Source organism: Mastigoproctus giganteus, chromosome 3, assembly GCF_048544385.1.
Source record: "Mastigoproctus giganteus isolate SK-2022 chromosome 3, ASM4854438v1, whole genome shotgun sequence".
Lineage (NCBI taxonomy): Eukaryota > Metazoa > Arthropoda > Arachnida > Uropygi > Thelyphonidae > Mastigoproctus > Mastigoproctus giganteus.
In genome coordinates, this window is record NC_143577.1 from 127,106,611 (window position 1) to 127,129,721 (window position 23,111).

Consider the following 23,111-nt stretch of genomic DNA (forward strand, 5'->3'; position numbering starts at 1 on the left):
AGTAAATCTACCAACAAAAGTGATTGATTTGGATCAGAAAATTAAACTAAATAAGGATATATGAAAATGGTCAAATGTTAACAAGTATCGCGCCGAATTCAGATTTGTCAATAATAATATAGTAGCAAATGTTATTAGTCATTCCCAAGTTACGTAAAAGTTGACTTACATAAGAAGTCCTGGAACGTATCTATTACGTATGTCGGGGACTTTTGTATTTTTGGATTAACCGGGAAACAATTATCTTGGATTATTTTTTACCATCTATCCTAAAAAATCGAGAGTCTACTGTATTTGCTATGGCCAGATTCGTGGTATTGGCAGGTTACAAACAAACTACATCACATTAAGCCTGTGATAAAATTATGGCAGTTTAGTTTGTGCAAGGATTGTAAAGAGGAAGCTGTGCATAGGACATTGTCATCTGACACATTCCTTGATGCTGAGGACTGATGACTCTTTTATCTGTGAACAATGTGATGCCATTTTATCTATTATGTATGTTTAACTATATGTACAACCTTAAAAATTGCACTTTTAAACATCTGATTTGAGCCAGATAAAATGTGACACAGATTTTATCTGGCAGTGACCATGTGTCAGCAGATTTTCGTTTTTACAAGCTATTAACATGTATACACATGTATAAAATAGGAAATTAATTTTTCTCTTGTATGACATTTTATTTATTTTTGTACATATAACCTTTTGACAAGGTAACCTATTTAAAAAAAAAACTTATAAAGGCTCATTGATTTATAGCTCTTAAAGAAGATCAATATAGAGAAAGAAGCTATATCACAATGGGAGATAAATGAAGCATTTAGTGTAGTGCCATTAGCAGTAATTAATATGCTAGAATTGGATTCTGCAAAAGTCAATATTCATGGTGGAGCTGTGGGCCTTGGTCATCCATTAGGGTGAGTATGTTTTAGTAATTCTAAAAATATTTTTATGTATCACTCCTTGTTTAATAATGCTTGATTCTGTAGTACTTTCTCTAATCTACAAAAACCTTAATCTCTTGATCACATCATTGGAAATAATGATATATAACTATCACAATTATTCACTTTCCTACAACACATACGTGTATACATAGCCGGCTGCCGGCTCTCTGTCTTTGTGATGGAGAATCAGTCTTTCTTACTTCATTTGACCATTCTTTCTCACATGGGTTTATTCATCTGTGTGCAATACCTCAGTTTAATACCAAATTGGCCATTAAATGTGCTGTCAAGTGTAATGGTAGTGAATAGTGAAGAGCATTCTTCACTGTAATGTGTAATATTTCATTGAACTTGTAGTGTAAAGCTAATTAACTTCTTTCTCTGTGATTTGGGAGAAAAAGGCATACAATTTCAGAAGACATTATGCAAGATTTTGCATGTATTGTAGCACCTGAAAAAGGTAACACATTTGTCCTGTATACCATGTATACTATCCTACCATTCATATGTAGGCATACAATTTCAGAAGACATTATGCAAGATTTTACATGTATTGTAGCACCTGAAAAAGGTAACATATTTGTCCTGTATACCATGTATACTATCCTACCATTCATATGTAGGCACTCCGCCACTGATAGTTGACCTGCCCAAGCACCATGTGTCAGACACAACAATAAATATGCAAGATACTGGGATCGACAGAGTTAGAGACTTCCAGTGCAGAATGCTAATAGGGTGCCATGTAAGCAGTAAATCTGTACATGGCATTTATTTAAATGGCATTAGATTCCCAGGTTGATGATTGGCGATGTAATATGCAAAAGGAAATGGATTGGTGCTGAACCTATCACAAAATGACTTGGACAATCTCTGAACCTGACAGGAGAGCTTTTCAAAGGATGGTCTTCTTGGGACGCAGCTCAACTTTGTTGCGGCATGATCAGGCCCTTCAATGAGAGGATTGCGGGATGTCAACATCAGTACAGTGTGCAGGACACTTCATAATATGGGTATGGTTTCACAGCCCTCCATAACCAACTAATCACCTCAACTAATGCCAGTTTCCACTAAGTTTGGTGTAACACCCACCTTTCTTGAACTGTAGATCAATAGAAAGCTGTGCTGTGTCGGGCACAGTACATTGTCTACCAGTGTTGATAGTCACACCGGTCTAAGCATCTGCCACACTGGTGTGGCAGATGCTTAGAAAAAGCTACCTACTGGACTATCATCCAACAGTGGAGGCAGCATTGATGGTCTGGGGTTGTTTTCATGGTTTGACCTGAGATTATTGGTTGTTTTTGATGAAACATCCTGGTTAGTAAAGCGTTACTGAAGGCCCATACCTTTATCACCAGGACAATGTTCCATGTCATAATGCTCACATTATGATAGACTGTTTTAAAGACATGAGTGTCAAAAAGTTGGACTGGCTAGCACAGAGCCCTGATGTCAGTCATACAGAGAACCTCTGTATGACTGACATCAGGGACACCTCTGTATGACTGACTCTGAGATGAATTAGATCATTAGGTGCATATAAGGAGAGACTGCCCAAAAGATGAATTGGTCACCACTTTGAAGGCTGAATGGCAGATAATGTTGGAGGCCATTTACAAAAAAACTGGTGGAAAGAGTTACATGAAACCTAGAGGCTGTCATAAAGGCTAAACGTTTTGACACATATTATTAGTATTCATATAAATAAAGATTATTTATGATATGCAGGTATCCAGATATTAATGATAGGGAAGGGTATACAGATGTAATTTTTCAATTTCAACCAGAAAGAAATGCTTATTTACAAACAAATAAGCATAACCACAGTTTGTAGTGCTTAGAAAGAAATGCATAAATAGATTACACTTTGTGGTTATGATGGTGTCATGCTGAATGTTTATTTTCATCATTTGTCACGATCTTCCACTCATTTGTGCTGATCATGCAAGTGCATTCAAAAATATGTCTCCTGATAATGAAATAGCAAAAAAATATATAGTTGTAGAAAACAGCAGGCATTGTTAGTGAAATTGCATGAATAAAGAAAGAAAGGTTAGTTGTTATAATGGCACAGGGTTGCTGTGATCAAATGGTGCCTATCTATTTAATTTAAAATGTGGTCAGTACAGTTTAGAGCATGTTGTATAACTGAATGCTAGTGGCCTATGTAACTTTGCAAGAGAGCTGAAAATTGTAGATCTAGCATTTTGATAGTGAACAATCAATAAGAATACTCTTTACTTTGAGTAAAGCATATTCTTATTTCACTGGGTAATCCTCAGTGAAAAGGGTTTTTTTTTTTGGTAGTTGTTGGCACATCGGCTTCTGTGGCCATAGTGCACCTCCCAAAGTTTTTGGAGTACTTTGATCCAAGCCCGAGGCGGGATTCTAACTCGCGACCTTTGGGTTGCCAGGCAGGCACTTTACCCACCTGGCTAGCCTGGTCGGCAGTGAAAAGGTAAAGAGGCGTTAGATTAGTGTAACCATTACAAGAGCAACTGGCACCTCCATAGCCAGGTGGTCAGGAGTAGCAGTGCATAGCACACACACTTCTTGATTAGACTGGGGTTCGAACCCATGACCACCAAATACGGAGGATGCGGAAAAGTCAGGGAATGACAACTGCATATCCCCAGAGCAATATGGCCTTAGTTGCTAATGCTCCTAAAAACCAAAATAACAAACAATAACAACAACAGCAAGAATAACTTTGTGCCTATTTAGACAAAAACTAGGTATCCATAACTGTTGTTTATGTTTTATTTCTTTCAGCTTATTATTTATTTGGTCATGCCAGATTTGGGTTCATTGGTTATTATATGCATTTTTTATTACTGCCTCCATAAATGGATCTTATCCATATGTGGTGTCATTGATGGCTGGATGTTTTGCTGCTTGGTATATACAACAGGCCCCCGTTATAACGTGGTTTGCTTTACGCTGATTCGCTATAATGCTGTTCTTAGATTATAACCCATATCTGACTATAACGCTGTCACAGATCACTATAATGGTGTTTTATAGATTGTATTTTTGGCATATTTAACGAAATCGTTTCATTTGTTGGAGTCAATAGCTTGAAAATGAATACCAAAACAGCATTAAAACGTTTCCCATGCCCACTTGAGAAATTTTCCCACACTCAGTGAAATTTTCTCGCATGCTAATTTAATTGCAGTACAGTGACTTGTTACGTAGTTCCGATATCAACATTTTAAAAAATGACCAAGTATATTGCTTGTAATATTTGCGTTATATGCATTTATCCGAAGTCTAGTCATCACTCGGTACCGTATTAGACATTGTGCGAAACGGACAGTTTACTTGAACATTGTATCATAATTAATGCAACCAACGCAGTTACATTTTCGAAGAGTTAATAATGGCCGATAAGAATGAAAAAACAATGTCTGAGTGCGGTACGAAGACTATAAATGTAAGAAAAAGACTGAATTTGAAAATTAAATTTTGAAGCGAATCGATTCCGGTCAAAGACAAGCGGATGCGTGCCATAATTTAGGACTTGCAAGTTTAACTGTAAGAAGAATTATAAAAAAAAAAATAAAGAATTAATTTTAGCAGCGGGAAAGATAGCTGTTCCACTGCAAGCAACTAGGGCTAGGCCGGCTATTATAATTGAAATGGAAAGACTTTAACTAATTTTATTGAAGATAATATCCAATGCAGAATTCAGTTAAGTTAAATATTATTAGAAAGAAAAAAGAGAGAGAGAGAGATTAGCCAATATGATGATCTGAAGAAAACTCACCTAAAAAAAAAAAAAAAATGTGGAACCATTTAAAACTAAAATCCAGGGGGAAGCTGCAAGTGCAGATTAAGGAGCTAAAACTTTCAAAAAAGAACTTGTTAAAATTATTGAAGAGGGGTATTATGTGTTTATACTTCTCAACAAGTTTTTAACATAGATGAAGCAGGACTTTTGTGGAAACGAATGCCTAAAAGAAGTTTCATATTGAAAGAAGGAAAATCATGCCAGGTTTCAAAGCGGCGAAGGATCGGTTGACTTTATTGTTGGGTGGTAACGCTGCGAGGGATTTAAAATTAATACCCCTTTTAGTTTATTTGGAAGAGGGCCAAAGTTCAACCCAAAATTGACATATTTTTCATGATTAAATTCATCAATTATCCATTAGCTATGATATTACGTGAAGGTGATCCATAGTTGAGAATCCTGTCCTAAAGCCAGCTTGCTCTTTCGGTTGATTCTCATCAAGTATTCTTTCTAATCTGTTAGTAATGACCATTGTGAACAACTTATAGATATGGGATAACAAGCTAATTGTCTATAATTTCCAATTTCTGATTTATCTCCTTTCTTATGCAGCAAAACTATGATTGCATTATTCCACTGCTTAGGCATCACACCTTTTCTAATGCACTTTGTGAAGAGCCTTGCCAGTTTTTGTGTTATGTCTCTTCCTCCCAATTTTAACAACTCTACAGTAACTTCATCTTCCCCCGGGGCTTTCCGATTCTTCATTTTCTTCAATGCATGTTCTACCTCATCAGGAAGAATATCGGGTATGTCGTATGTGTTGCTACTTTGCAATCCATGTTCCCCACTGCTGGTATCATTCCCTCGCTCCTTGTATAATTCTCTATAGTAGTCTTCTGCTATTTGAATTATGCCTTCTCTGTTTATAAGTACACCATCGCTATTCTTCAGTTTCAGTATCATTTGTCTTTCTGTATTACTGCTCATGGCTGCTGATTTAAATCCTTTGTTTTCCCTTAATGCTTGTTCTACTTTTCTTGTGTTAAATCTTCTTATGTCCTCTCTGAGTCTCTTTCTAATGGCTTTGCATAACTCGGTATACTCAATTTTCTCCCTGTCAGTGTTTTTCTTGCTCTTCATTTGTCGTCTTTGGTTCATCATGACAAGTGTTTCTTGACTAATTTTTTCTTCTTTGGATTTCTGTTTCCCTATAGGTTTCTTGGGCTTTATCACTTTCAGAAAGTTGTAATATTCCTCGTCGATATCTTGGTCCTGAGCAGTCTGCAGAAGCTCAAACTTGTTCTTAAGTTCCAGTACATACTGCTTTTTCTCCTCCTCTGTTATTTCAAAGACCTTTGTATTATTTACTCGAGTCAGTTTTTCCCTTTCCTTTCCTACATCTATATCAAGTGTACATCTTACCATTCTGTGATCACTTCCAACATTTACCTTATTCAGGACGGTAACATCATTCACAATATATCTTCTGTTAGTGAGGATGAAGTCGATTTCATTAGTTGTTAATCCATTTGGACTCTTCCATGTCCACTTTCTGTTTGCCCTTTTCTTGAAAAAAGTGTTCATTACTGACAGTCCTTGAGATTCTGCAAATTCCACAAGTCTTTCACCTCTTTTATTTCTTTCACCAATTCCAAAATTTCCTATAGTTCCTCTTTCTGCACTGTTTTGCCTTTTTCCAACCTTAGCATTGAAGTCCCCCATAATAATAGTGTAGTGGGTTTTCTGCTCATCTAGAAGACTCAATTTCAGTGTACATTTCTTCAACCTCTTCATCATCATGGCTTGATGTTGGTGCATAAATCATTATAATCTTTAGCTTATACCTCTTAGAAATCTTGAATATTAGTCTTGACACCCTTGGTGATGCACTTTTGAATTCCAAAATGTTGTTTTTTATATCTTTATGGACCAGAAAGCCAACTCCACCTTCACTCCTTTCACTATTTCCATTGGTGCACAGCAGATTTCCACTTGATAAACTTATAAGTGATTCATTTCTTCTTCTTGTTTCAGCCAAACCGATGATTCATGATAATGGTCGTGTCTAACACTGTTGAGCAGTATTTCATCTTCATTTGGATGTTCTGCTTGATCTACATAAACATAACTATCCAGTGTTATTTCATTTTCAATGTTTCCGGACAATTCTAATAATGTCCAATAGTTTTTCAGTTGTGAAAGGGGCAGTTCATCTTGTTCGTCCAGTCGTTGTTCGACTTCTGTATTCAATGCAAATCCCGCTTTCGAAAAACAATTTTGAATAGTGTATTCAGTGACACCGTTTGTCCAAACTTTTGCCAGTTCAGAGATGCAATCTCTAAGGTTAATTGTAACATCCAAGTTTCTATTTTCTGATAACTCATTGACAGTCTTCATTATTATTCCCTTTCGATAATGAAATTTAAAATTTTTAATAATGCCTTGTTCCATTGGCGGAGTTTTGACGATATGTTTGTGGTAAAAACAACAACTTCGCACTTTTAAGTTTGGCAGGGTGTGCCAGACAGTTGTCAGTTACCAACACGATTTTTCTTTTTAATTTTTTGTTATACGCTTGTCTAGTTTTAATATCCATTCTTCAAAAATATCACTTGTCATCCATGCTTTTTTATTAGATGTAGTCAACTTACAAAGATTTTGTGCCTCTAAAACATCTTGGGGTTTTTGATATTCCGATGACTAAAAGTCTTAATTTTTCACTTCCTGTCATATTTGATCCAACTAGCACAGTGATTCTTTCTTTGCTTTATTTTTCGTCAAAACACTTATCATTCTTAAAAGCAAGTGTTCTATTCGGTAAACATTTAAAGAATAAACCCATTTCGTCAGCATTAAAAACATCCTTACTCATATTCTTCCAAAATCTTCTTTAAGGTATTGTCCCTCCAACTGTTGCAATCTTCTTCGCTTACATTAACACTTTCTTCACAATTCTGTGGCGCTTCTTAAATTTATCTAGCTACTCATCGCTCATATTAAATTCTGTATTTGCACAGTCCCTTGGAATTTCATTCCAAGGGACTGTGCAAATTTTAGAGCTTGTTGCTTAATTATTAGGCCCAATATTGGTATATTCTTTTCACGTATCATTTGCACCCATTTTAGAACAGCTTTATCAACATCTTCGTATATACACAACTTAATTCGTTTCTTGTCTGCTTCTGCTTCAATTGCATTTAAAATTGATTCTCAATTTTTTAAAATCGTAGATAAACAAATTTCTCCGCAACATCTTTTTTCTTAAACCCTGGTCGATATCATAAAAATCTTTGCTTTATCATTAATACTTTAAACACTTTCTCTTCAACATTGTTTCCGCAATTGTAAAGATTACTCAAATGCAGCTCTTGATGACACACACACACACTGCCAACTTCGCTGCACTGGCCATATAGTGATTTGTTAGTACCGCCTACTCAATGACGTTCACTTGCCAATTCAACAGTATCACGTGACCTTTCCTATCAATCACTTTGAAGAAATATACGACTTTGTGGATTTCTTTTATTCTGCTTTCATTCATATATACACAAAAGAAAATTTATGGTTAATGTATGCTGTATGTTACTTTTTAGAAAAAAAAAATACAAGAGCATATAGCCTATGTGATTGATGACAAACGAAATAAAAAAAAAAAAAATTCTTGAAAACCATCTATTGGGAGTCCAGTGTCACTCAGTAGGTGTTACTAAAAACTGACTATGGTAGCATTCTATGTATTGCCGCCGCAGCATGAGGCACCTCCGTAGCCAGGTGGGAAGGAGCCTCAGTGCGCAGCACACGCTTCTTGATTAGACCGGGGTTCGAGCCCATCACCACCAAATACGGAGGATGCAGAAAGGTCAGGGAATGACCATTGCATATCCCGGAGCAATATGGCCTTAGTTGCTAATGCTCGTAAAAACCAAACAACAAAAAAGCTGCTGCAGCATGCTAAAGTTTAGAGCAGCGAATTTCATTTTCTCTTGAGCCAACATCAATTTACAAATCTACCCTATTTATTGTAAAGTTTACGACCACTTTTAAGAAAACCCATTTGGTTTAATAACTGTAACAAAAATGAAATAAAGACCACAGGCGTCAATGGCCACCAAATGGATGATTATTTAATTCCAGATGCTAATGTGCAATTTCGGAAGGAAGGAGGCAGTATATTTAAGCAGCTGTTTAGCAGTAAATGCTTGAAAATCTTCAAAAATGCTTTTACTAATTTTTTTTAAAAATTCGTTATAGAGAGACTAACACTTTGCTATATGGGGTTAATTTTACCTGTAATTCCGTTTCAAGGTGCAATGTTTTGCGAAAAAATTCATTATATAGAGAAATTCGCGTAATAGAGAAGTTCCACTATATATATAGATATATTATTTTTTTAAAATTAATATTTGCATATACTTACATTTTACTTTCTATTGTATTTCTATTGTATTTTTATTTGTAGAATGTCAGGTTGTCGTATTGCTAATCATTTGGCTCTGACTCTTAAACCAGGTGAGCTGGGAATAGCTACTGCTTGTAATGGAGGTGGGGGTGCCTCGGCTATTCTTATTGAAAAGTTGTAAGTTTATATTACATGACATACATATTTGAGAACTTTAAAAGGTTGTGACTGATTATGAGTCATGTAATTAGTATTTTTATGAATTATTACCAGAAGTTTTGCATACTGTAATGTAATTTTGTTATGTATGGATGTCTATCAACAGGCATATGTATCATTTTTATCTAGTAACTTGGGGGTTTGTTTTTAATGCTTTGGAGAAAGGAAATTATGCAATTTTTATATTTTGTTTTTTGAGCCCTTATCACTTCTTTACCTCAATAATGTCCATATAACTTTCCAGTTTCAAATTTCTTTTTTACATCTCTGTTGATGTTATTTTTTTGCATATTACATTACTTTGTGTTTCTATTAACAATGTTTAGGCATATATGATATTAGCAATGTAATGTTTTACTTCCTGCATTACTGCAAACAGTTAAACAAATAATGCAGCAAGTAAAACATTGCATTGCTAATAAAAAATTTCCTTTTACCCCTGATATATCATAATATATATATATATATATATATATATTATGGGTAAAAGTAAGAAATTGGTGATTTTTAGTGATCACCATTAATTCTGTATAATTGGCAATTTGGTGAGTGAATACTGTATCTATTTCTCTTATTCACTAGTGACTTCATATAATCACCAAGCATTGATGGTTATTGTATTAAATCATGAGAAAAATTTTGTAGAAGGGAGGGGGAAAAAAACAAATAACCTGAAATGCATTGATTCCCCCTCCCACTTCTTCCTATTCTGTCCAAAAAAAGAATATAAAAACAAATAAACAAATAAGTAACAAGAAAACAATGATTAATTTCATCTTTCTCATGCATTGAAAGAACTGAGCTTGCTTGTTTTTAATTTTCATTTTTCTTATTATAAGGCCTCTGCTAAATGGCAATTCCATGATAGCCAGAACAGTAATATCTCTCTCTCTATCCCCACAGGTCTAGTCATGTTCTTAAAAGAATTGGGCAGAGCTTCTATAACAAAAAGGATCAGAATCTCTAATGAATCTCACTCAGAAGTGAGATCCACTGAAAAATTCGTTCCCGTGCTTCTATCAATTGCCATTTCTTGTTTCTCTTGCTCTTTATATCTTCTCTTAACAAGCTTGCCCTCTATCTCAGTAGGTCTGTCCAGTTTTTCTCTTTTCCTTAGTCTTAATCATGCTTTATTACCCTATCCTCAGAACCTCCTCCTTTTTTAACCATATTTGTCTAGTTAAGCCTCTTCCATACATCTCTTTTCAAAAGTTAATTGTTCTTTTCTTGTTCAATGGCCATGTCCTTAGCCCCATAATGCATGCTGCTTTGTAGAAAACATTTAAATCAACTTTTCTGTAACTTAATAACCAGTAAATCCCTATAAATATCAGTTTCCTTTTCTCAAATGCTCTTACCTATTGCAATTCTAGTTTTAATTTAATCACTACTCCTCCCATATCTTGTTAGCAGACTGTTAAAATATCTGTATTTATTACCTGTGATAACCTATTTTCTGTTTTGTTCCTTCCTACAGTGATATAAGCTTCAGTCTTATCAAAATTTATTCCCAACTTTCTGTTTTCCATTTTTTTCCTTTTGACATCCCAAAAAAATCCACAATCTCTGTATCAAATAGCACAATGCTATATCACATCCAATTAAAATCCCATTTTACAATTTTTCTCCTTTCTTTATACCCTACTTCTCATCCATCTCTTTTCACCTCCAACACCTCTTACTATTACTAATACATATATTGGACAAGCTAGGGGTGAAATGGAAGCGGGGTTTTTTTTTTTTTTTTTTTTTGGCTAATGCTGCATAAGCTTGCTTTCTTGCATCATATGCTTCTAATAATGCTAAAATTAAGGAGAAGACAGACTCGTCTCACTTCTTGAGAGTATAATGCTCTATGATATATAAAATGTATTCAAGAAATATGTACAATCACCATTAAGATTACTTTCACCATTATATATATATATTTATATATAATGTGATGTAAAAGTTAGGCAAAAGTAATAAAAATAAATAAATATAAATATGAAGAAAAATGTTTTTTTTATGTATATATATATATATATATACACGTAAAAAATTTTTTTTACATCTATATTAATTGTGGTGTGGAAATAATATATATATATATATATATGTATATTGGTGTATTTTCCCATGTTACTGTTGGCTTCTGGAATACTAACACACACACACACACACACACACACACACACACACACACACACACACACACACACACACACACACACACACACACACACACGTGTGTATATATATATATATATATAAAGGTCAAAAAAATATATATTTTTTATTTTTACTTTAGTTTTTTTTGTGGATGCTGCATAAGTTATCAGCATGCTGTTTAAAATAATAATTCCCTGTTGCAAATTGTACAGTGTATCATGATTTGATTAGGTATTCTTTACCTTAAATGCTTTGTTGTTTTATTAATTATCCAAAGTGTATATTAATGAAATTGACCAGATTATAACAATGTAAACTTTTTTTACCAAAATTAAAGACAGTTTAATTAAATAAAGATTAAGAAACCCAGTGATTCTGATGTTTTGACATTCCATACTTATATTCACTATTATTGTCACTAGGAATTCTTATAGCCAGCAATGATGTGAGCAGATATAACCAATAATAACCTGTTATAAAAGTCATTGCCCAAATCTCTTAGATCCAGTGAGTGTAGAAACTCACTGTCAATAATGAGATGTAATTACTATGAAATTATTTTTCCCCTCAAGCTTTCAGGTATAATTTTATCTACACCTGCTGCTTTTCCATACTTGATATTTTCCCTGGCCTTTTCTACATGAACAATACAGGACAATAATGGCCTCCATTTCAATTTTTACTTCATGTTCATTGAGAAATTCATCAGAGTATTTTATTTCATACTTAAAATTGTCTCTTTACGATGTTTTAACTTCCCCTTTATACTTTTTGATTAGTTTAGTTATGATTTCTGAACTGTGGTAATTAGGGGAATTTATAGTTGCACCTCTAATTACAATGGTTCTGGTGTGTGTATGTAAGTATGATCTGTTCATTCAGTATCTGGATTGATACAGTATAGTAGCAATGAGCATAATTTGTAGTTGATTAAATTTCTCAGGTAATGAATGCAATGGCTCATCATTAATGGAGGCCACCTCTTCTTGCCAACATTTTTCTGCAGTATATGTGGTGCACTGTTGCCTCCATTTTGCTGAACATTTTTTAGTTGGTGGAGAGGTGTCTTCCACTGGAATGATGGTTGTTTTCAAGATCATACCTCTAAAAAAAACCCACATTTCAACAATGTCTCAATTGTATATTCAGACAATTGGAAGCAACTTGCTGGCAGCATATATTGTTGTTGTTCTTCTGTTAAAAGCCACAGCACCAACTTTGTTGGAATTCCTCCCATGTTTAGTTTTTGTTGAAATTTGATGATATGATCCAATTTGACTGTGAGACTATCCAACAGGATAGTCTCACAATCAAAATATGCTAGAAATGTAGCCTCCATTTTCCTGCATGCTTGCCAGAAAGTGGAGGCCACTTTTTCTTGTCAATATTTTTTTGGTTGGAAGGAAGAAGTCTTCCACTGGGACAATTGTTGGTTGATGTCAAGATCATTCCTGTAAATTCATGTTTCATAATTAGCTGCATTCAGACAAATCAGAAAAAACTAACTGGTGGTGTTCTCATTCAATCTTCTGCCAACCAGCTGCAACATAAACTTTACATAAATTTACCTCATGTTTAAAGTTTTCGTTCAAATGGAATGATAAGATCTACCAGAGATATAAGTTTCTTCAGTAATTTTATGAGAAGTTTATCTTCAGTTGTTTTATCAGTATGCATCCAAACTCAGCAGAACAGCAATCCCACTGTACCATACAAGTGCCTAACAGCATGGGATGATTTATTCAGTAAACTGACCTTGGCACATAGGCTTCCTATACACCGAGGTATCTAATTGCCCTCCTCCCATGCATCACACTAAGATATCCAAAAACGGCAAGGCATTGTTTGCTTCCATTTCCATAGTAAAAGAAGTGTACACTGACAGAGATTGGAGTAGCAGCATCTCAGACCCCCAGGGAATGATCACAAATACATTGTCGACATAATTGCACCACAGCCTGATGGGAACATGTAAACCTGCAAATATTCCTTCTTCAAGTGCTTCCAATAGTGATATTCACAATAGTATGCATGCACGTTTCGTTCACGCATTTACAATTTTCATTTTAATTATGACAAGAAGTGAAAATACATCATTGCTATTAGATGACAATAATAGACTATTACAATCAAGAGGATAGGTTACTGTGTGGATGAATCATGTTTCAATATGTTTACTTTCTCCCATTGTGCTCTTATCACAACAGTGAAGGAGCATAAATTCAAGTGATTTTATTGTGAGTATAGAGCAAATGGCAATTTTTTTAATAATTATTTCACAGCATTAGTGACTACATTTTACTACTAGACTATTCATTTCAAGTCAGACTAGCATATTTTTACAGTTGGCAGTTTTTCTCCTTTGATACTTTGGAATAGTATGATTTCAAAGCATAATTTAAGATATCCATTGCAGAGTTCATATGAAGAAAAAAGTGTTAAAGTGTATTCATGTCTAGCGGCACCAATGGTTTCCCCCATCTCTACGTTGCTTTCATTGTGGGTGTAACAGTTCACTGCAAAGGCCAGAGATTTAAAAGTGTATGAATTTTGTAAGTGTAGCATTGTGTATTGTTGTTTTTCTGGCCATTTAGACTAGACCCCCTGCTGGGGCCCAATGTTGCTCTTGTGGAGGCAGACCAGGTACTCAATAGTTGAATTTTTTACTCTGGCAGGCCCTGTCACCAAGTTTCCTGAGATTTCAGTGGCTAGGGCCTATATATATATAGTTATTATAGTAAAAGCAAAAATTGGCCTGCTGTAGCCGAGTGGTCAGGAGCAAGAGTGCATAGCACGCGTTCCTTGAGTGGACCGGGGTTCAAGCCCGTGACTACTAAATACGATAAATATTTGTATTGATGATTTATTGTAAACTCTACAGACCTGGTTGTCGTGCCGGAGTATAAACAGAAAATTTATTTATTTATTATACTATACATTACATCAGTCTATAATCTAGTTATTAAATAAGTACAATACAGATGCTGAACATGTATATGAACACAACAGTATACAGCCTGCAGTAGGCCATAATGCCAAAATAACTTATAAAAACTAAAATAGCCCATGTAGGCCTACATGGCCAAACCCTAGAAATAAACATATAATTAGTAATAAAATATAAATATATAATAATAATATAATACAATGATGATTATGTAGTTAACTATTGGTGTAGAGATACATTGAAAGGGATATATACAGGGTGTCTCAAAAATATTGGTACAAATGTTTATAGGAGGTAGGTAACATCTAAAGGAATGTGAATTGCATAGGAACCAATAACCGGAAACGTCACGGGAAAGTAGTAGCAGAGGCACAAGAAGCAGAAATGACACAAGACAGTAATTAGTGGCAAACATTTATTTGACATAATATTAACAATGGATGCATTTCATGATGTTACAACAGATGCTCGAAGGTTCCACCATGAGACACGATGCACGGTTGACACCGACGCAGCATGGATTGGCAGACACGGTCGAACACACCTGGAGTTTCTTTGACAGTAGTAGCAGCGCAGACGAGTCTCGCCACGAGATCCATTTCTGTTTCCACAGGCAATTCATACACGATAGATTTGAGGGCCTCCCGCAGAAAGAAATCAAGGCTTGATAAATCAGGTGAGTGTGGAATTCAGGCAAGGGGTCCACCCCGGCCAATCCATCGACAACCAAAACGCTTGTTCAAATGGTGCCTAGACAGAGTAGGGTGCAAGACTGAAGACTGGGGTGGGGGGAGTCAGAAGTATGGGGACAATAGAGTAGGTGTCCTCAAAAGCAGTGGGGCAAGTTCATATGAAGAGTGGCATCGAAGCTAATTTAGTATTCTAATTTCATAATCATAATTTCTGCATGATTATGATCTGCATCATAATTTCATTTGAAATTAAGTATTAGGTATATGTAGTCTTGCATTTGGGATACTTTAGGTTTACTATAAGATTTTTGTACAAGTATGTTGCTAAAGACAGTCATGTCCATTTGCCATCCATTTGTTGAAAGACACTAACTCACTATATTTGTATGCTTTTACCTGTGTTCATTTTGATTACAGCGAAACTTTCTTCTCTTATTGAGGACTCCTCAATAAGAGCATACGAATATAAGCCCAGACCGTAGTGCCAATATATATATATCTCTGCACTAAGGCTTGGGCTTACGTTCAGATTAGAAACAAATGGCATAATTCTGCCAGATTTTATGATATCATTTGAAATTGAACATTTCCTGGAAAGATGAATCTGCTATACATTTAAAAATCCGACACTGCCAAGATAGTACTGTCAAAGTTTTCTCGATTCTAATCTTGGATTGTGGTCTCTATTAGCAGACATGCCAAAATTAAATTAAATTTTCTGTTTATACTCTGGGACGACCAAACAGTCAGAGGAGTTCACAAGATAGACAGAATATAAGAAACAGCACCGTATTCAGCAGTCACGGGCTTGAACCCCGGTCACTCAAGGCACGTGTACTAAAGGCACGTGAAGTAAAACTTCCATTTTAAAGCTTAAAAATTGTTGAATTGTTACACAGGAATTACCAATTTTAGTAATGGCAAGACTGCACTATAATTTGAATAAACAAGCTATATATAGAATTACCTTTTATTTCAGAGATCTGCAGCTTCTTCTATAGTGAATACATATGAATGTAATAATTGCTAAAGTGAAATTGCAATTTCAACAACTACATTTTCGAGCATAATGTTCATGTTTGTATTTACCTCTGAGCAAGGAGCCACAGAGCTCCAAAACATAAGGTATTTCTATGAAATTAATTAGTATTTAATTAAATTATCTAAATTATGCTAACCCAGTGCAGTGATCTCATTACTAAAAACAATTATGTTTAGCTGTAACCCTAGAATTACGATCTGCCAAAACTTTAAACCTTTGGTGGTATACTGAGAAAGTAATGAAAGTAACCCCATTGTGATGAATGTCACAGAGGATGATCTGTGACATTCTTCAAGTGGCCCAAGAGTTAAAGGGATCCAAATCCCGTACAAAAACACTATGATCTGAAACATCACCTTGTCTGAACTGTAAAGACCAACATTCAGCCTACTCTTAGGCCTGTGAACTGTAGAAAATGGGAAGAAGGTTCTAAAATATAAAGAAGAGCAAAAAGTCAACAATCAACTGGCAAAGTAGCGAATAATGCTTAATACATTGAACAGACCTATGCACCAACAATAAAGACATGCCAGTCAGTAACAGCACTAAGTCTCAGTTACAAACATGTCTGCAGATTATAGGCTCAGACAGTACTTTCATCCTGACAGCAGTCTCGGAAAGAACAAGTTAGTATCATTCCAAATACATTTCTACCAAATGTACAAAGGGTACTAGGAAAGTTTTGCAATATGACGCAACAATGAATCACAGGAAGCTGCTTGTTGCTGCACGTTGAGACATGTTCATACGTGCATAGTAGCCGCTGCGCCAAGTCGATGGGCTCAGTCATTCATTAGTAGTGAGAGTGTAAAGTGCTTGCAATGGCATCGTGGTCACGAAATGAGATAAGGACAGTTTTGCGGTATAATTTCGTGCGTGGTTTAACCATAGACCAGTGCTTAGAAGAAATGACTCTTGCACTAGATGATGATTGTCCACATCGTACAATGATATTCAGGTGGTATAGAGAATTCCAAAGGGGAAATTTCACTCTGGAGGATTCTGAGAGGCCGGGAAGGCCACGAACGTCAGTTACTGAGGAAAACATTACTGCTGTGAGGAAAATGCTTGATGAAAACAGGCGGGTGACCTACCAACAGATAGAGGATACTTTGGGCCTAAATGCACCAGCAATTCGTTCGATCCTGCAAGATCATTTGCACGTGAAGAAACTTTGTTCTCTCTGGGTGCCGCATCAACTGACTGAAGAGCAGATGACACGACGTGTGACTTGGTGCTGGTAGATGTTAAAAAAGTTTGATAAGGGACAATCTCGGTATGTGAACAACATCGTGACAGGTGATGAGACTTGGCTGTACTATTACGAGCTGCCGACCAAGGCTCAAAACAAAGTTTGGGTCTTTGATGATGACGACACACCATTAATTGTCAGAAAATCCCGATCTGTAAAGAAGAAAATGATAGCTGTATTTTTCAAATCGAGTGGAATTGTGGAACGTGTCGTTTTGGACACGCAGAAGACAGTCACAGCTAAGTGGTATACTGAACAATGCCTGCCTAAAGTCATTGGATCTATGAAGAACCTGCGGCCAAAGTCAAGAATGGACACCTGGTACCTCCATCACGAAAATGCTCCAGCTCACCGCGCCAAAGCCTGCACAGAATATTTGACCACGACAGGACTGAAATTCTCGAGCACCCTCCCTACAGTCCAGACCTTGCTCCCTGCAACTTTGCACTGTTCCCGCATGTGAAAATGAAGCTAAAAGGGAGGCGGTTTTCCAGTGATGAGGACCTTCTACGGGCTTGGGACAACTAGTGTGCTTTACTCCCTAGTGAAACTTGGCAGAACTGGTTTAAAGATTGGTTTCGGAGGATGGAGAGGTGTAGTGAATGTAGAGGAAATTACTTTGAAAAAATTAAATAAACAAAGCTGTATTGCAAAACTTTCCTAGTACCCTTTGTATCTCACATTCCAACAGGAGATGGGTGCCCACGATGCCATCAGACAACTAACACATTCCAACAGAAGCTTTAAAAAGTTTCTGATGATAATACCAACCAGGATTAATCAACCTTAGAACTTCATGCATGCAGAAGATAACATGGTCATTGCATAACACAAACTCTGCTTCCCTAAAAAAGGAGAGACTAGCTAAATACAATAATAACAAAAGCATAAATATTATAAAAAAGTAGATTAATACATGCTTCTCTTCCACTGTCTTGAACTGTCTAGTCTACCTTTTTTTTTTTTTACATTTCACAAAACTCAGTCTCAACCACCTGTGGATGCAATTTGTTCAAGTAATCAACAACTTGCTGATTAAATAAAACTTTCTACAATCGTGAAGTGGGATTTACTCAAAGAGGTAACTACCATCAAGGGTAAAGGGAAGGGTTTTGCTTTTGTAAAGGTGACTACATTGGTCTGAGACAGTATTTAAATTCTATACGGTGGGACCAACTGATGATGTTACCAACAGCAATTCAAAATGGGAAGCATTCAAAGAATTAATCTCGGAAGCTACTAGGCTTTTCATACCAACGAAGAAACATTGTTCAAGATTTAGGCCTAAAAGGATGTCAGATGAACTTAGACATGTGACAGAGAAGAAAGATGCATGGGATACATATAAATTAACATGTGACACAGAAGCCTAAGATAGATATAAGCTGGTCTGCAACCAAGTTACAAAGGAGGTTAGGCAGGCAAAGGCAGATTACAAGAAATCTTTGGGAAAGGATGCAAAGAGTTCTTTACTTATGTAAACTCTAGAAGGAAGGGGATGAATCAGATTGGTCCACTTGATATCGATGGTTCAACTGTTGATGATCCTGCTCAGGTAGCTAACAAACTAAATGAATATTTTCCATCTACATTCACATGTTAGGAGTTATTCAGGGAGGGGGAATGCCAGAGGTGTATTCAACGCTGGCAGTAAGATAATCTTGTAATAAGAGAGTAAAGTGGAGGAGAAATTGTTAAAGATGAAGATAAACATAAGAAAGGCACCTGGGGTGGATGGAATCTATCCAGTTATATTAAAGGAGGCCTTAGCCATAATTATGAGCTTCCCTGGACTCAAGGGAGGTACCCATGGACTGGAGATGTGCAAATGTGCCCCAATTCACAAAGGAGGATCAAAGGGAGACACAGGTAATTACAGACCTGTTAGTTTAACTTCTGTTCCAGGGAAATTAGTGGAGGCACTGGTAAAGAAGCAATGCAGGATAATCGAGAGAGAAGACTTCAGTTATAGCTTGGACACAGCATGGGTTTGCTAAGGGGAAGTCGTGTCTGACTAAATTGATTGGATATTATGATGTAGTCACAAAGGAACTGGATGCAAAGAATAACTTTGATATCATATGTTTGGATCTTAGAAAGGTCTTTGATACTGTTGCACAGGGAAGACTGCTGCACAAATTGGAGCAGTGTGGCATTGGAGGCAAATTGCTGCTATGGATAAAGGGATGGTTGAGTGGGAGAAGACAGACAGTTTTTTTTTAAATGGTCCTAGGAGTTGGTCAATTTTTTCTACAAAACCCCATTGTCATGAACTTAATGTTGGAATATTGTTATCCACAGCATAGGTTGCAAGGACTTTTCGCTGTTCTGTGTTTCTTTCCAGGATGTAAGACATTGCCAATATATTGCGTGACATTAGTAGAGGCATATAATGCAAGAAAGCCAGCTTATACAGCATCAGCCAAAAAAAAAATCCATCCCATTTCACCCATCCATTTGTTTCAAATGTTTGTCTCGTTCTACTTTGAATTTATTTAATCTGTCAACCACATGCTGGCTAATGGCAAACATCTGCACTTCTATTCAACAATTGGCTTTCCTCAATTTGAATATATGTCCCCTCACAAGATTGATTTCAGCATTGAGCTTGCTCAAACCATTCAGTGGTAATCAATGGACACTGCTCTTCATGAACTAATGTTATTAGTGGAGTCCCTCAGGGTTCAGTGTTAGGTCCGTTGTTGTTTTCTGTGTTTATAAATGATATTGATGATGGTACGTCAGGCTTAATGTCCAAGTTTGCAGACGATAGGAAGGTTGGCAGGGTTGTTAATGACAGTACACTACTGCAACAGGATCTAGAAAAGTTGAGCAGATGGTCTGAGAGGTGGCACAAGAAATTTAACATTGACGAATGTAAAGTACTACATATGGGAAGCAGTAATTCCAGAGTAACATATCAACTCTGTGGTACCACACTGACAGTGGTAGAGAATGAAAAGTGTCTGGGGGTAATTGTGGAGGCAGATATGAAGTTTTCTGAGCAGTGCAGATGGTATGCAACAGTAGCTCATGGTGTCTTGTCAATGATATACAGGAATTTTTCTAGCAGGGATAAGGAGATTATCCCCTTGTATAAGGCAATGGTCAGGCCACACCTTGGGTACTGTATACAGGTCTGGAAGCCTTATTTTAAGAAGGATGTAGAGCTGATGGAACGAGTACAGAGAAGGGCAACAAGATTAGTGAACAGAACAAAGGGTTGCTCTTGCAAAGAAAGCCTTAAGTTTTGCAAATTACAGTGGAGACTAGGCACCTGCGAGGTGATATGATTGGGGTGTATAAAGCCTTGGATGGTTTGAGCATGCTCAATGCGGATGGGATTCTTCCTCTTGCTCAGAATAATCATCTGAGAGGGCATAAATTCAAATTGAGAAAAGACGGTTGTAGGATAGATATGTGGAAGTTTGCCTTTAGCCAGCGGGTAGTTGATTGCTGAAACAAACTTCTGTTATTGTAGAAGTTGATAGCTTAAATAGAGTCAAGGCAGAACTTGACAAACATTTGGAGCGAGTGGATGGGGGAAATAAGGGGTTCCCTATCTTTTTGGCTGATGCCATTATAAGCTTGCTTTCTTGCATCATGTGCCCTTGCTAATTCCAGAACTAGGCACCATAATTTGAAATTATGGTGCCTAGTTCTGGAATCCTTTACAGCAGAGCTTCCCCCCCCCCCCCCAAAGAGCCTAGTTACCAAGTGCTGTAGCCTACATAATTTGGGTCTTCCTTGTACAGTTGTCCTTTACCAATCTCACAATGCAATTTTCTTGTCTTTAGACTCTTTCAAAAAGCTCAATGCCATTTTTTAGATGAGATCTCTATACTTAGACACAGTGTTCGAAGAGTTACAACATTACAACTGCCTTCTACATTGGAATTATGCCCTCCATATTTCTACAGACTGTTATTCATAAAATCAACAGGACACCACAGACTTCCTGGCTGTCTGTTTAGATTGCTCAGAGTTCATATATACCAATATCATAACTTACAGATCCCCTTATTTTACTGTTTTTTACTTCAACTCCACCGAGTATATAACTTATTTTGGAGTTGCTATTCCTCAAGTGCAAGACCCTGCATTTTACTGCATTAAAACAAAGCTGCCACTTCGCTGACCCAAAGTCTATGGCATGCTGAAGGAGTGATGATTGGCACCGAGCATTAACGAGTCTCCCAAGCTTTTGTTCCAACTTATATAGTTGAGGGGACTGAGTCAAATCCAAATAAACTGCTCAAATTATTCCCTACATCCAGATCACGCAGAGTAACACCATTTTTAACTGTGTTAAAATAGTTAACCAGGGTAGTTAAACTATGTTGTACATTCTTCGTAATGTAATTTCTATCTCTGGATTGCACTATTAATTACTGCCTCCAAGATTTTCCCTATCATTGGAGTCAGACTAATTGGTCTGTAGTTAGGAACTGCACTCTTAGAACCACCTTGATGTATTGGCAATACTTTGGCAGTTCTGCAATCCAATGGTTTAAAATTACTGATGGCTGAGTATGTCATCAATTCCAAGAGTCTTACTTGCCTTTAGACAGCGCCTTCCACCCTGTCTAACATTTACACAGTCTCTTCTCACCACGAAGGATCTTTCGTCAGTAAAGATTGATGTAAAGTGTCTATCTAGTTCATCACCAATATCAAACTCAATATTAAGGTGTCCAGTCTGATTTTTTTCTTCTTTGTATTCATATACATAAAGGATTCCTTGTACCCATCCTTTGCTCTCTGAGTCATTGCGTTTTCATATTTAGCCTTTGCCACTATTACAAATCAACTTCAGCTGATGTGGGCTTCAGTACTTTTCATTGCTTTGCAAATTTTCCCCAAACCATCTTTTTCTGATCTATTAGATTGACCAGCACCATATTGATACATCTTTGTATGGCACCTCTGTAGCCAGGAGCAGCAGTGCGTAACACACACTTCTTGTTTAGACCGGGGTTCGAGACTTTGACCACTAAATGTGGAGGATGCGGAAAGGTCAGGGAATGACCACTGCATATCCCTGGAGTAATATGGCCTTAGTTGCTAATGCTCCTTAAAACCAAATAAACAAACATCTTTGCATTCTTCTTATTCTGTAATTTCATAATGGCACATATGTGTTCGTGGATTCCGATTATTACTTTAAAGGTATTCCATATTTCTGATGTCTTGATCCTCTTTCTGTAAGTTGCCCAGTCTATAAATATCACTTAACATGTAAGACTGCCACGTATTCTTTCCTGAAAGTAAAAGATGCCTTTACTTTTAACTATTGCAACACTTCTCATCTTCCAACTAATGACTGCATGATCACTAGCTGCCAGTGGTTCGTATGAACCCTATGACATCATCTGATCATCGAATAATGGAATGGTGTGGAATATTCTTCCCATTAGTATTTTCTCTAACATGCCAGTACAAATAATAATTAGTTTATTTTTTAAAAAAAATTGTTCCCTATGGTAAGTTTCCCTCCCTCCTATTCTAATCAAGTAACAGCAAATTGAAATCATCCACATGGACATTTGCTTGCCTATTTCATCTGCATGTAGATACCTTTATCGTACCCATCAGAATTTTCTAGTCACGTGTTTACTTCCGTTATAACTTTGCTACCCACTAACTCAATAGACATATGTTCTAGAAAGTGTAACGTCTGAACCGGATGAAAGCACTGTTTATGCTGTGGCTGCATT

At 36.5% G+C, this 23,111-nt stretch overlaps 1 protein-coding gene across 5 annotated transcripts in view; it reads left to right on the top strand.

Moving 5' to 3' along the window:
* LOC150088262 (acetyl-CoA acetyltransferase, mitochondrial-like) overlaps positions 1–23,111 on the top strand; it is a 670,540-nt gene that overhangs the window by 521,502 nt on the left and 125,927 nt on the right. For 4 of the 5 annotated variants that reach the window (XM_090369428.1, XM_090369427.1, XM_090369425.1 and 1 more), the window contains 2 exons: positions 763–920; positions 9,152–9,268. In XM_090369428.1, the coding sequence (XP_090225554.1) occupies positions 763–920; positions 9,152–9,268 (275 nt within the window). Of the gene's footprint in view, positions 1–762; positions 921–9,151; positions 9,742–23,111 lie in introns of those variants that run through there. The other variant, XM_090369429.1, reaches the window with a different exon arrangement.